This window comes from Stegodyphus dumicola, chromosome 9 (assembly GCF_044657685.1).
Source record: "Stegodyphus dumicola isolate Sdum_Otavi_A_Nest chromosome 9, ASM4465768v1".
Lineage (NCBI taxonomy): Eukaryota > Metazoa > Arthropoda > Arachnida > Araneae > Eresidae > Stegodyphus > Stegodyphus dumicola.
Genome location: NC_140776.1, coordinates 75,705,105 through 75,718,986, shown reverse-complemented (window position 1 = coordinate 75,718,986; position 13,882 = coordinate 75,705,105). Strand labels below are relative to the sequence as shown.

The 13,882-nt window shown below is 31.2% G+C and overlaps 2 protein-coding genes across 2 annotated transcripts in view; one reads left to right on the top strand and one right to left on the bottom strand.

The window, feature by feature from the left end:
* Positions 1 to 13,882, top strand: part of LOC118194700 (uncharacterized) — a 114,697-nt gene that overhangs the window by 64,544 nt on the left and 36,271 nt on the right. The gene's annotated exons all lie outside the window — the stretch shown is intronic.
* Positions 2,604 to 13,882, bottom strand: part of Myo10A (unconventional myosin 10A) — a 388,389-nt gene continuing 377,110 nt past the window's right edge. The window contains exons 56-62 of the mRNA XM_035365884.2: positions 12,708 to 12,937; positions 9,858 to 9,922; positions 9,444 to 9,583; positions 8,570 to 8,619; positions 6,530 to 6,613; positions 3,564 to 3,698; positions 2,604 to 3,476 (exon numbers count right to left, since the gene is read on the bottom strand). Coding sequence (XP_035221775.1) covers positions 3,360 to 3,476; positions 3,564 to 3,698; positions 6,530 to 6,613; positions 8,570 to 8,619; positions 9,444 to 9,583; positions 9,858 to 9,922; positions 12,708 to 12,937 — 821 coding nt within the window. The 3' untranslated portion in view covers positions 2,604 to 3,359. The remainder of the gene's footprint in view (positions 3,477 to 3,563; positions 3,699 to 6,529; positions 6,614 to 8,569; positions 8,620 to 9,443; positions 9,584 to 9,857; positions 9,923 to 12,707; positions 12,938 to 13,882) is intronic.

The window sequence follows — 13,882 nt, the reverse complement described above, 5'->3', positions numbered from 1 at the left end:
ACCATGCTCTAAACCAGCGGTTCTCAACCTTTTGACTAACGCGTACCATCTAAACAAAAACCGAAAGCCTTTAGTACCACCACTACAAAGTACTACTATCACCACCACCACCACTTTTGAACCAACCTCAGATCGCATAAATTTACGAGTGTTAAGAGAAAAACCTCAATCAAGATGTTGGGTTTTAATTTTTGAATTTAATAATTAAAAATACTTTGCTTCTTTGAGTACCACCGGTTGAGAACCCCTGCTCTAAACCTCTTCACAGAATCACATTCAAAGAATCGATTTACTTTACTGAACGAACGAATAAACAATGGTTCTACTAAACGAAATGATAGCTCTTTTACAGTTCACGAAGAATTCTTGCTGGAAGCGTGCCAGCAATAGATGTGTTATTCGTTTATGAGTTGATTCACTTTATTGAGCGAGCGAATGCCTAATTCGTTCAAAAAGTAGCGGTGCTCTTCCAGAGTTCACTCACCGAGAGCTCCTGAAGGCCAAGAAAATTCCATTCCCATTTTAAGACGGAAAAGGTTATTTTATGTTATAAGTGAGTTCAATTTTTATCATTTCCTAACTTTTTGAAATTATTTTTATTCTGGAATTTTGTTGCTAATTCTGCGTAGAAAGGAGGTTTTAGGGAACCTTAAAAACTATATCTGAAAGAAACCAATTCGGAGAGTTAGCGTTTGATTGAGCCGATTTTTCCGATTCCACTGCTCGTTTAATTCTTTTCGCTAATCATTCTAGATACCACTGCGCGTTCAATTCTTTGCGCTCTTCCCCCCATCTTCGCTAATCACTTTCCTTGTTCCTGATCTTTCTATTAAGGCATTGGTCCGATCTCATAAAACAGCAATTTTGCCCATCTCTATTCCAGATAAACTGAGGACATCCACTCTTTTAAATCAAGAGTTAAATGTAATTGGTTCAGAAAATATCTTCTTCGATTCCGACGAACTGAAAATCCTGCCCGTCCTTCAAAATTATGTGTAAATTCATGAAAAATATGACATTTAAAAACCTTTTAACTGTGTAATACTTTCCATTTTTGAAAATAGAAGCTTAGTTATTTTATTTTACAAAATCGAAACATTAGCGCTGATGCATTAATTAGTTCACGAGCTCTCCAGTATGTTTTAACAATGTCCTCATACCTAGAAAGTGCGATAGAAGTCAATTATCTTTTTATTTCAATGCATCATATTAGCTCTACCTGAATCACAATAATCGAATATTTTGTCTTCAGAAATATCTTTAGTTAAAAAAGTTTCAAAATATCACCTTCATCCTGTGGACTACATAAAACACAAAATTTCACTTGAATTAATTTTTTAAGAGAAATGAATTGAGAGAAATTAATTTTTTTAACTCCTAAAATCATATTTGATGTTTAAGTTTTCACGAAAATTCCCAAATATATAATTGTAAAGAAATATGTGGAAGGATAAAAATATTCACGAGTAACAGATAATATTTCAGAAATTAAAATTGTTAATCATACAAGGATGATCAACGGCAATAGACGATTTAATAACTTGAAGTCAGAAACTCATCTCATAGCACTTTAAAATAGAATGAGAGAGAAAAAGATAATTAAACATATAAATTTTAACCCCATATGTAAAACAGAGGGTTAACAAGTATGAGCATTATTTTAATGGTCATATTATTTCCTAAGTTCAATCTTTCCTGCATTTCTATTTCGTCCATTCCACTGGAATGTGTAAATGAAATGAGTTTTGACTAGGATAGTTTAGGAGAGAGGGTTGGTAATATAATCCTGCCTTGATGATACTGCTTTGTTATTGTCTACCATTAACACTATTGCTACGAGCTGGTAAGTCGCTGACAGAAGACAGTAATCGTGGAATAGCGGAACCAGGTTGTTAGGCTTTAAATTTAAACTTTGAGTCATTCTGTTTCAAAGAAAGTTAACTTTTTGATTGATTTAGTGTTGTATCTTCCCTCGAAATTCAAATTCATGTTTTAGTTGTTTTACATTGTTGAATTTACTTAGATCTGGTACTGAACGTTAAAGACGCGGTGATAATTTTTCCGGCTATCTAGAAAAAGACTAGATACTGTCTAGAAAGTTAGACTAGTACTTAGTTAGACTAGTACTAGATTACTACTAGTTAGACTAGTACTTAGATTAGTGAAATTGAGTTTAACCATGTACACATTAAGAAAAGGAATTGAATCTGAACTGCTCCTAAATCTTTTCAAAAGTTCAACATCCGTTGCACTTCGCAATATCTCGACCATTTTTTTTTAACTTCAAGAACAATTCAGTTGTTTAACAAAGTGGTTGAAATTTTAATTTTTTAAGGTGTGGAGTGAAGACCCCCATAATTTCTTGACCAAATGGTACTGATGCCGATGGCGGTCGCTTTGATTAAATATGCATACTGCTGTTTCTAGTATTCTCCTTAAAACTGGCCATTTTATTTTCATAATACACTGAAAAACTTTTGACAAGTATTAAGTGTTTATATTAAAATGTGATTTCAGTATCAGTTACTGAAATTGTAATAATAAGATATGAAACTTTAGACCATTTCTTCAACTTTGGTATCTATTCAATAGAATGACACATATTACAAATGAAATAAGATGTTTATTATAAAAACAGCAGCTAAAATATAATGAAATAAGAATACATTACACACCCTATTAAAACTTGGGTAATGTTTTTCTTACAACATTATTTATAAATATACATTTACTTACAAAAAAGGAGCTCTTTGTAGAAAAATGAACTATTAATAAAAAGGTAAAGGTCGACAGATAGCAAGTAATAAGCATATTTCAAAGAATTTTGTTACTTCTGGTACTAATGTTCGGTGTTATTTAATTCCATCTTAATCATAAAGAACAGAATAGAACATTGCTACTTCATTTGGCACTCATAAACCAAAATTTAAGATTGAAATATTTTTTACAGTTTAATTAATCTAATCTTCGAGTCTGAAAAATGCTTAAAGTAATATTGAGAGATTGAAATTATTATACACTTCCATTTTATAAAATAGACATTTTTCCTAGATTCACCTTGAAAATGTTCATATTCACAAATGGGAAGGACATGAAAACTGTGTGACCACGCATGATTTATTCCAGATAAATGTATTCATAGTCTTAGTAGTTAATCATATTTGACTCTTTGAATTTCTTGAAATGCAATATTCTAAATTTCCTTCCTCTGCATATCATCACCATTGTTCTTTCATTAAGAAATATAAATCTGTTTCATTTGGTTCATAAAATTGCAGCCGAATCGCCAGCTACATTGTTCATGGTAGTTCGTTCTATGTATATTAAATTATTATAGTCTCGCACAAAATTGGTAGCTTCTATTTATCTACATGCCGTGACAGTGTTAAATCGTGAGGCGCATCACCATTACTGACTCCTCGATGCTTTTGTTCGATATTGATGTACTGACGAATTAATCTGGAGACTTCATGTGCCTAAAAAACATTAAATAAAGGAGGATTAAGTAAGAATGATAGTAATAAAATAAGAAAGATCGTTTCACGTGTTAAATATTTAATTACCTGATCTGTTTGAATGCGTGTAATTTTTTGCACCATTAGATTTCCACATTTCATATCCAAGAATAATGTACCATCCTCTGCTCTGACTTTTCTCGTGGATATTACTTCAGAAAATGGATATTTCCATGTGGTTTCCTGAAATATATGTATTAGTATGAAAAAACTGAAATGTAATTGTTACCTTATATGGAAGAAAAAATTGTGATAAACAAAAAATATTACAACAGTAATTCTAATAAAATTTGTTAGAAAAGATATACTTTCGTTTACAGAACATCATGAAATATCTCCCCCCCCCAAAAAAAAAAAACAATGTTTTTTGCAGCTTAAAATCAGCTTGCAGAAATAACCATCAAAAGACGAAGTGTCAAAATGCGATGAGTAGGGTTTGGAGTTATGAAGTGTTGTCATTGTGTTATGATTTAAAATATTATGCTTAGCTTTAGCACATGATTGAATTAATTAATGACGTTTAAGTACATGAGGGCTGTATATCTAAGTTCCATTCCAGTTTTGACTGAAAACTTCTCTAGAAATGGAACTCAAGTTTCTCCAACTTCTTTCCTCTCTCACATTTCGAGTGAATTTTCGTTTAAAGTTACATGATGTCGAAAGGCACTACACAGGTCATTAATGTTTATTAGATATTTTAAACCAAACCCAATGTTTAGTCAGTTTCTGTTTATCATTACATTCTCCAGAGTGACCCTGTTATTTAGGATTATATTTATTAAATTAGAAGGTAGATGTAACCATTCCTGCTCTAAAGTTGTTACATGCCTTCTGTGGTAAGTTCTGTAGCAAGTTTACGGCAGTACTATGTCTCTGTGTCATATTCAGAACATGCTCAAGCTGATTTAGTGCAGTGGCTTTCTCTTAACAATATTATTTTAACCGAATTCTGAGAGGATAAGATTTAATTATCTTACAATAGGAATGCATAACCGATTGTGTCTGCAAAATTATGGTAAGGAAAATCAAGGATGTCTTCTCTTCACTTTCAAACATTCAGGTATCTAATGTCAAAAGAATTTCTTCCAATTAATAGAAAGGCTACCCAAAACATGCACACACATAATCTCTACCATAATGATATTTTGATGCAAGTTACTAAGATGATAGCAGGTATCTGAGACTCTTCGTATCGGATTATACTAGAAACAACTCATCAACGAATGTCTGGAAGTATATGTGAAGAATGTGGACCACGATTTAACTTTTATACTGGTTCATATGCTTGCATCAATATGTTTCTTCTGTACATTTAGAGAAATGAAAAATATTGATTATTTAGCATAAGGATCTCCTTCGAAGAGCCTTTTACGGTAAGCGAAAAATTACACTTAATCGCTTTTCCACAGTCGGCTTTATAAGAAAGAATTGCAATAAAATCAGAATAGATGTTCTGAAGTTAATCGCAGGTACCGATTTTGCACAGAAGTTGTAACTGCAGGCCCTCCTTCGATCAAGCTTCAGAATAAGGAATTTACGTCTCGAAATTATTTGCCAGTTTATGAATTGGAGAAAGTCTCATTTGGCCATCCTGCCACGATTGTCTGACTGTAATTTACCTAGAGCTAGGCAATAAACACTTCATTTCAAATGAATTCATGAGATTACTTCGATTTCAATATTCTCATTTAAAGTATATACTTCAAAGCACTAGTCTTTATGCTAATATGTGATCATGTAAATTTGTGATCATTTGTACAGCTCAGTAACTTTTATACTGTATTGAATCGGCATTGTTGGTCAGTGAGCTACATCTAAATTCCCTATTTTAGGTAATTTATCATATTTTTTCTGTCTGATAAAATCTGGTGCAGTATTTAACTTTGGCAGGTAAGAGTACTTAAATTTATGTGAGATTTTGTTGGCAAAATTTATCGTAAATCGAATTTGTAAGCAAATTAAATTAAAAAAGCTATTTTCTTTGGTTATGATTCCTCTTTCTTGTGATTGTTTCTTATTACGTTTTAGCAATTTTATTATAAGAGAAATTTTTTCAAGAATTTAATAAATGCTAGGTAGAACAAACAGAAATAAGTTATTTATAAGTTCAGTCTTTTGTTCTATAAATCTAATGTAGGCCTTTTCATTTTGATGAAAGCTAACTTGTACCGCAAATTTTATAATATTGATAGTTTGCATTTTTTTTACCTATTTTATCATTTACTGTAAAATTTTTTATTTTTATTTTATTCATAGATAGCATTTCTAACTATGTATAAAGATCAGAACTAGAATGGAAGAACTCTTTATTAATTGATAAATATTTAACTTTATTAGTCCAAAGGGATTTGAATCCCGAAGGACTATTAGTTTCGTTTTGGCATTTTGCGTCGGACTCATAAATGTCGGTTCACTTTTCAAACTGTTGCCACAAAATGTTAGAGTCCTGCATTATATTTGAAGAAATTAAATAATGAAAAATCTGCATAAATGTATGTATATTTCTCGTATTGTGATAAAACAACGGTGCATAGAGTCATCGAATTTTGAATAACGTAATCCTCCAACGAATATGAGCATGTGGAAGACCAAATTTGAAATTTGAAATTTGTTTTATGATCGATTTCCTATTTTTTAAAACTTTGACGAATTTTTGATTAACAAACTCAAGGATTTCAAAGCGAGCAATGGCAACGTTGTGCAGAAAAAACATTTTTATCTCCGGCGCGTGAGTCTCTGTATCGGAAATTCTAAAGATATGCTCGTTTTAAAACTATTTTGCGATATTGCTGTTGCACTGGATCTTATGGTTTAAGTGCGAGGAACATGATATTTAATAAAGAAAGGTAACACACAAAATGTTAAAAAACGCCCCTTTGGACGTAATTTAAAATCTGAAACATTTCAGATTTTTTTTTTTTTAATTTTTTATTATGAAATGTTTTTGAATTATAGAATTAAAATAATGAACTAATGAAATAGTTATAAACTAATGAAATAATATTGTCACTTACATGAGTTACAACCTCTAGGAAATGAACACCTTCTTTGTTCAAGGCAAGAATATGATCTACTGGTAGTGCATCCCCACGAATCCACTGGAAAGGTAAATTATTAAATTTATAGAAAAGGTAAATTTATAAATGAAAATGGTAACCAGAGGCATAACATTCATACCTTGGTCTATTTGTCTATCAATGAACTTCATAAAATATCAAAATATCAAACAAATGATATCTCAGTTTCTAGAAATAGGCTAATGAAATATGACTGCCAGCTGGGTATAAAATTATTTATACATTAAGTGATAAAACGTATACACTATGCAGTTCACTACAGAGGATAACAATTTGAATTTATATATGAGAAAACTGATTTATTGAAGTTAATTTAAATTTAATTATGGACAAAACATGTGCTTGAAACATTCAACAAAATTTAATTTCTAAATAACTTTAAAGCAGTTACCTCAAACAGGCAACACTCGAAGCAATTTTATGTGACCTGCCAATACATTTTCTGTAACTTAATTAGCATTATAATGGTCAGAATTTAAGTAAAAGTTTAAGAATTTAATGATTCTTACATTATTTTTGTTACTATAATAAAATGAAAGAGAATAGGCACAGAAAATCATTAAACGGAGCTAATTAATTACCACTGTGATGTGTATCTTTTTTAAAGTTTTGAAGATACAGATTTGATTAATCTTTCTTTGTACTTGTCAGAAGTTAATACTCTCAGTTAAGAGTTTTTGTGATAAGAGAATTAACTTTGTTTAGGAATACATTTATATATGAACAGCGTTTTTTCATCCACAGCTAAAAAATACTAATTAAAAAAAAAAAAAAAAAAAAAAAAAAAAAAAAAAAAAGAAGGAAAGAACCAGCGATGAGCATCTATAATCCACGATAAAAATAGTTTCTAGCAATTTTTCTCAAAGGTAACAAACTTTATCAAAATTGAAACGCCATGAGATGTTGTAGCTGAAAGCTATAGTAAGAGAAAGAAGTTTATAATTGTTTACATTCAAATATATGTATTTGCTCTGTATACGTCGAAACAAAATTTAAAAAATAAAAGAAAGATAATAGGTTCTCATTATTTATTCTCAAGTTTTACTCCTTTAGAAAGTTTTCGTAATATGTTTATTTTTAGCTTAAAGCAAATTATTTGATGGGTAATTCACCATTAAAATTATTTGAAATAAATGTCAAAGTTAAAAATGTAATATTTTGATTATGTTTGAATTATAAAGTTAAACAGGAATTTCTAGTAGATTCCAACCTTTAGATTTCGGATAGAAAATTTATAAAAACTGGAATTTTTCCTTATTATAAACCAGCTTATTATTAAAAATTTCTTTTGATAAAAATCTTTTCATTTTCGTGATCTATAAACATATATATATTGGTTCATCAGCTGCTTCATTTTGGCTCACATGCAATTTGAATTTGAGACCACTGCTTTAAGGTATATCAGTTACTTTTAATATTTTCTTTCAGTAAAATATATCTGAAATGAAAAAGTTTTATCAAGCATCATATTACTAACCCTTACATTATCAAGTTTTGGATATATACAGAAAATATTCTAGCATCATCAAGTTTTGATATATACAGAAAATATTTTCCCATCATCAAGTTTTGGTATATACAGAACATACTTTATTGATAAATGGGTGTGTATGGTATTTTTTGTTTTATCTGTTTTATACGTGCCTACATGTTTGGCTGCTGCGTTTGAATGGCCCGAGCATTGTTTTGTTACATTTTCCGAGGAAGTGGAAATAAGATAGGCCAAAATGGTTATTTCTGTTCCTGACTAATATCTTATAATCATTGTTGTTAACATACTATTATTCTAAACTTAATATTATCTCTAAGCTTCCTAAAAAATATTATTCAAAGGGAATGACGCATATTATCATGCCTAGGCGAAATACTGAAGAATTAATTTCAGATGAAGTGAAAGAATATTTTCCTTCATTAAATTTCCCTACGTTTGACAAAAATGTTATTGATCTCAAAGTAAGAGAATAAAAAACTCCTTACCTTTACTATGAAGAAACATGAACCAAACAAAGGCCATTTTTGGAGAATATCTGAAATATATAAGTTTTCTTTTACTCAGAGCATACAAATATGAACAATGAAATACATGAATGGATACATAAAGTTTTATGTTTATATTAATAGTAATTTTCATAAGCATACAAGATAGTGTTTCGGATAAAAAGGCCAAGAATACTGCATTAGTCACTATTATATTAAGTAATTTGTAATATTCATAGGAAAGAAAAACATGTTAAAATGAAAAATTGACAAAAATGATATGCAAAAGAAAAAAACTGCCATATAACACTTAAAAAAAAACTAAATCAAGAAGCGCCCATGGGGGGGGGCATGAAAAGTATAATAACTGCATTAAATTAAATAAGCGAAGAAAGAGCGCAGTTTTAAAAACAAAACTCATTACAGTGAAAACCAAAAACTGAAATAGAAAAGAAAAGTGTTTAACTTTCCGTTTGTTTCGCTTCACAAGCGCTGAAATTGAAAAGCAATTCTGAAAGATGAAAATGTGACTTCTCTGGGTATTCGACTTGAAATTCTGTAGAAGATTTTATTTAGATTATTCTTCTCTTCTATTCTTGAAATTATATATATTATATTTAATGCATTCATTTCGGCAAATATCCATTTAGAAACATATTTTCTAATTCAGCTGCAAAATCTTGAGTAGCGCCCCAACTTTAATTTTTTTTTTATGAAAACAGAAACTGGTTACCAAGACGATGTAAATGAGTTTTCACACTCTACAATCTGTAAATAGTGTTACTATACAAAGAGCTATATCCTATTGAAAACCGCAAAACTGACGAAAGATCAGTAGAATTTATTTAATTTTTGTATTTTTGTCCAATCTTACCTAAACATTGAGCTTTGGCCTCTGTCGTGGTTAAGGCGGTCATCTGTGGCCAGTTTTGCTGGACATATTCTACCCATTGAGCAGGACGAATATCTCTTACTCCAAGAATTGGTTTGGGTAAAAGATATTTGACTTCCTCCCTATATCCACATGAAATAAATAATAGATACATAACATGGTATATACCACAGTTTATAACATTTTAAATCAGTAAATGTTAAAGCAGTGTAAACTATGACAATTAATATTTTACTGAAACTGCCTTTTTTATAAGATGATGATATTAAAAGAAGTGATAAATCCGTATTTTCAAGAAATAAAAATTTCACTGAATTTCATTTTTTATTTAAAACTGTTTTGTTTAAATAAAAATTGTTTTTAAAACACAAATCATGAGAGTAAAGGAATGCTTACTTTGCGGGTGTGTGCTCCATATCAGCAGCCCGATGTAATAAAGCTGCAACTTTTGCAATATCAGCCTGGAATAAATTACAAACATTTACTAAAAAACAGTAATAACAGCAATCGAAACATATATTGATTATTGATGTCATAAACTAATTATGAAGCAAACAACTTGATTTTCATATCTTATTCGTATGAGAGATTGCAACTCTACTGAGCAGTACATCGAGCCACTTCTTCTTTCAAATTGCAATGCAAAATCAATTAGATATAACAATCTAATTGAGCATTTTTGGTACAATTTCATTATTGGAACAGTTCGAAAGTGCAGCGAAAATAAGTGCGCAAAAGTGCCCATTTAATCGCAAACGGGCCGTAAATTTCGATTTCTCTAAACGCGCGGCAATTTAGATAGTTCTAGATTTTTAAGTCACCATTGAAATAATGGTATAATTTTTAAATTCTGCATCGATCTATCAACAGAGAAAAGTCATTATTCATGATAGAAAACTATAGTTGAAGGCCCATAAGGTAAAACTGTGTTTTATCGACAACTCAACAGCAAAATGGATCCTGCAATGAGAAAGGATTACAGCCGTGAGGTTATTCTATTTTTGGTGCCAGAAGATGATATCTATCGAGTTTTTGTGAACTCCAGCTGAAGACGAATCACAGAGCCACAGAAGACTGGAACAGTCACATACTTGAAGTACGTGCTAGAGCTTTAATTGCTCGGCTTACGTTGAAAATCTGTGAACGTGATAAGATTATTAAAGTATAAGACAGCCTTGTCCTTCGAAGAAAAAACAACTTGGGCCCACGAGCGTCCGAGTGGTAAAATCGCTGAATAATAGTAATTTAGTCCGGGCTCGAATCCCGGCAAAAGGGTTGGTTGCGGGGACGTTTTTCGTGTTTTCCCTATGTGTAACATGTATACGAGCCAGTTCTCTTAGAAAGTCCTCCACCAAGGCATCCCCCTTAGGCAGACAACCTTTGACAGCTTTGCCATAATTAAATAAAACAAACCAAAAAGAGCAAATTTATGCGTGCTCCTCCGCTACAGTGGTTTTTTGGGGAATTCTGCAAAGAGTTAAAGGAATGTTTTTTAGTCATTGTTCCAAATAGTTCGGCTAAAACGTCAATGTCATTAAGGAAAATATTGCAGAAGGAACCATTATCTATACTGATTGCTGGGAAACATATAACGCGGACAAACTGAGATGCTAGACTTTGAACTGTTAACCATAAATATAATTTCGTGGGCCTAAAAGATCGTGAGCAATCACATACAAATGACAGAGCAATTGTGTGTGATTGATTTAGCGTCCTGGTAAATGACGTAATAAACTCATCGGGGCATTGCTCGACTGAACCAACTCGAATTTTATTCTTCCAAACATATGTGGAGAAGTTAACGCATTACCCTTCCCCCCCGAAAAAAAAATCCTGTGCATTGTTGGACGAGAGAAAAATTGTATGCCTTCTGCTTCATTTCAATTATGTTTGGCTATTTTACTTTTCTTCATTCTTAATGCGTTGTAATAAATATAATACATGAAATTAACCTTTCATTTGAAAATAAAATAATATTCTTGGATATTTATTTACTATTATGCTTTCTTCATTGCGTTAGCAATGGTAGCATAGGATTAGCATAATTATTTTTGGCATCATTAATATAAAAAATAGTTTGGCAATTTTTTACGCTCTCGGTAACGTAATTTTTTATCCTTTTTAAAACGTTTTACATTTAAAGATACCTTAACTATTCCCAAAGAAAAGAATTCTGTGAGGAATATTTCTAGGCTCTTTATTTCATTACAAATAACAGTGCGTGGTTGATTAGCTCCCAAAATTTGTCCTTTTGTGGTTATTTTCTTTGAGAGAAAAGATTTCATAGTTGTCATAACATAATATCATTGCATGGCAGGCTCTGTCATATCAGATTTTTCACTTTGTGCTAAGCCGGGACAAGACATTTAGAAGCCTTAAACACAAATACATTCATGACTGCTTTTCCCCTCCCGTTCCTTCTTTCTCAATCTTGATTTAACTTGGTTACATATTTTATAGTAAAAAAAATATTTTTATTGTGTCGATTTTAAATGAGTCCTTAAGAATCTTTTCATAGTGCCCTCATCCTTGATGTCCTTAACGTTTATTTTGCTTAACCCTTTTGACCCTACTGGTGGCGTTAGCCACCTTCATAGTAGAGGTCTATTTTATCTGTAGCAGACACTATCATCTGGAGGCTTGTGCGCATGTTTTCCCTCTTGACCGTTGATAACTTAAGACCCGATGGTGGCAATTGCCACCGCATCCAAATTTCTACAACTAAAGTAGGAAGTTGTTGATATGTTTAAGTTCTTCTAAATATTTAAAAACAACATTTTGTAGACTGTTTTTTTTCGCTCGCGTCACGAAACATCCAGGGCTGCGAGAGACAATGATATCAGCTCTGACCTTGTGATTATTTTCTTTGAGAAGACATAAAATGCTGCGAATCTTTATTGCAACTGCCGCTAGGCAATGCGACACATTTAATGGATCCGGATATAATAGGCGCTTCTGGCGAAAAGGTGAGTGAAATAAGTGATTGAAAACATGTTACGCATTGTTCTGCATCACGACAAAATCAAATCTGAAATATGATCCATGTTGACCTTTATGCTTCTGTTTTACATTGGGGAGAGCTTCTGGCAGAACTTTTTACAATTTTGTTTAAAATTTCGTATATCACAATTTAGAAATATAAGAAAAACTACATTTTAACTGAATTCCTAGTTTTCTAGGGCGAAAAAAAAAGAAAAATACCGAATAGCACACAATTATTACTTTGTATTAAAGATCAGTACTCACCACATTTTGCTCTTTTATTCGCTCTCCTGGCATTACTAAAAGTAGACCTTCAAGATAATCTGGTGCAACTTGATTAAAAATGACTTCAATGTACAGATGATTATCTAAACGAAGAGGGTAATACCATACTGATCGGCAGAATATCAAGTAGAATACTTGACCATTCTTTAAAAGTTCTGTTGTCACATCCAAGATGTATTCTTCACGATTAAGTGGCATTGTATAGGGATCTATAAGAAAGAAGAAATTTTATAGTATTGTCTACAATTTATTTAATAGTAACTGTATGTTTGTTTATTCAATGTCATTGATAAAATTACTTTTTAAGAAGGCACATAGCGAATGAAACTTTTCACATAGTTTTAGATGTCACATATCAAAAATAATTTCTAACAGGAATTTTCCAGTTCACGATAGAACTTGTACATTGTTTCAAAAGTATTCAATTTATTACATGAAACATACTGTTTAAATTTGGAAGATAAATTAAGTAACTTACACTAAGTGAAATAAAACCAATTTTGCGAATTGGGAATTTCAAACGCCATAATGATCCGAGTGTATGTTGAATAGTGTAACATAATGTAGCGTGGGGAAAAAAGGGGGGAGAACTATATACTTCTAATATCAAACAAGACAAAAATTAGAGATGAATAATTCAAAAAGCAAACAAAATAGTAAAAAAATATTTCCTATATAGAACAATAGCGAAATACTGAACAACTAAATAAATATATCTTGAAACAGTTAGTCATAAAACCCCACGGTTTTTAATTCAGAATACTGCTGAAATTTGGTAGTTTCAAATTACAACTCATAGTGCTTTTCAATAGACAGATGCAATATTTAAATTTTTGCAGCGCTCTCTAACAGAAATAAAATTCTAGTAACTTATTCTATGAAAAAAGCACGTTATATCCCCTACTTTTGTAAAAGCTAAATAATTTCTTGTTAGTGTACTATTCTACATAAGCACTTTGTCTTTAAAAAAAATCTTGTAATATGAAAAAAATTATATAGCATAGATGACATTCATATGAAGAAAGAGGCAAGAATAATATATTACGATGTGTATAACAACTGTTAGAGTATTAGAGGCTGCAAAAAACTAAACTGTGTTACATATAAAATTTCAAGTCTCTCTGTTCCACATGCGGTTAGCATGCAATTTCACA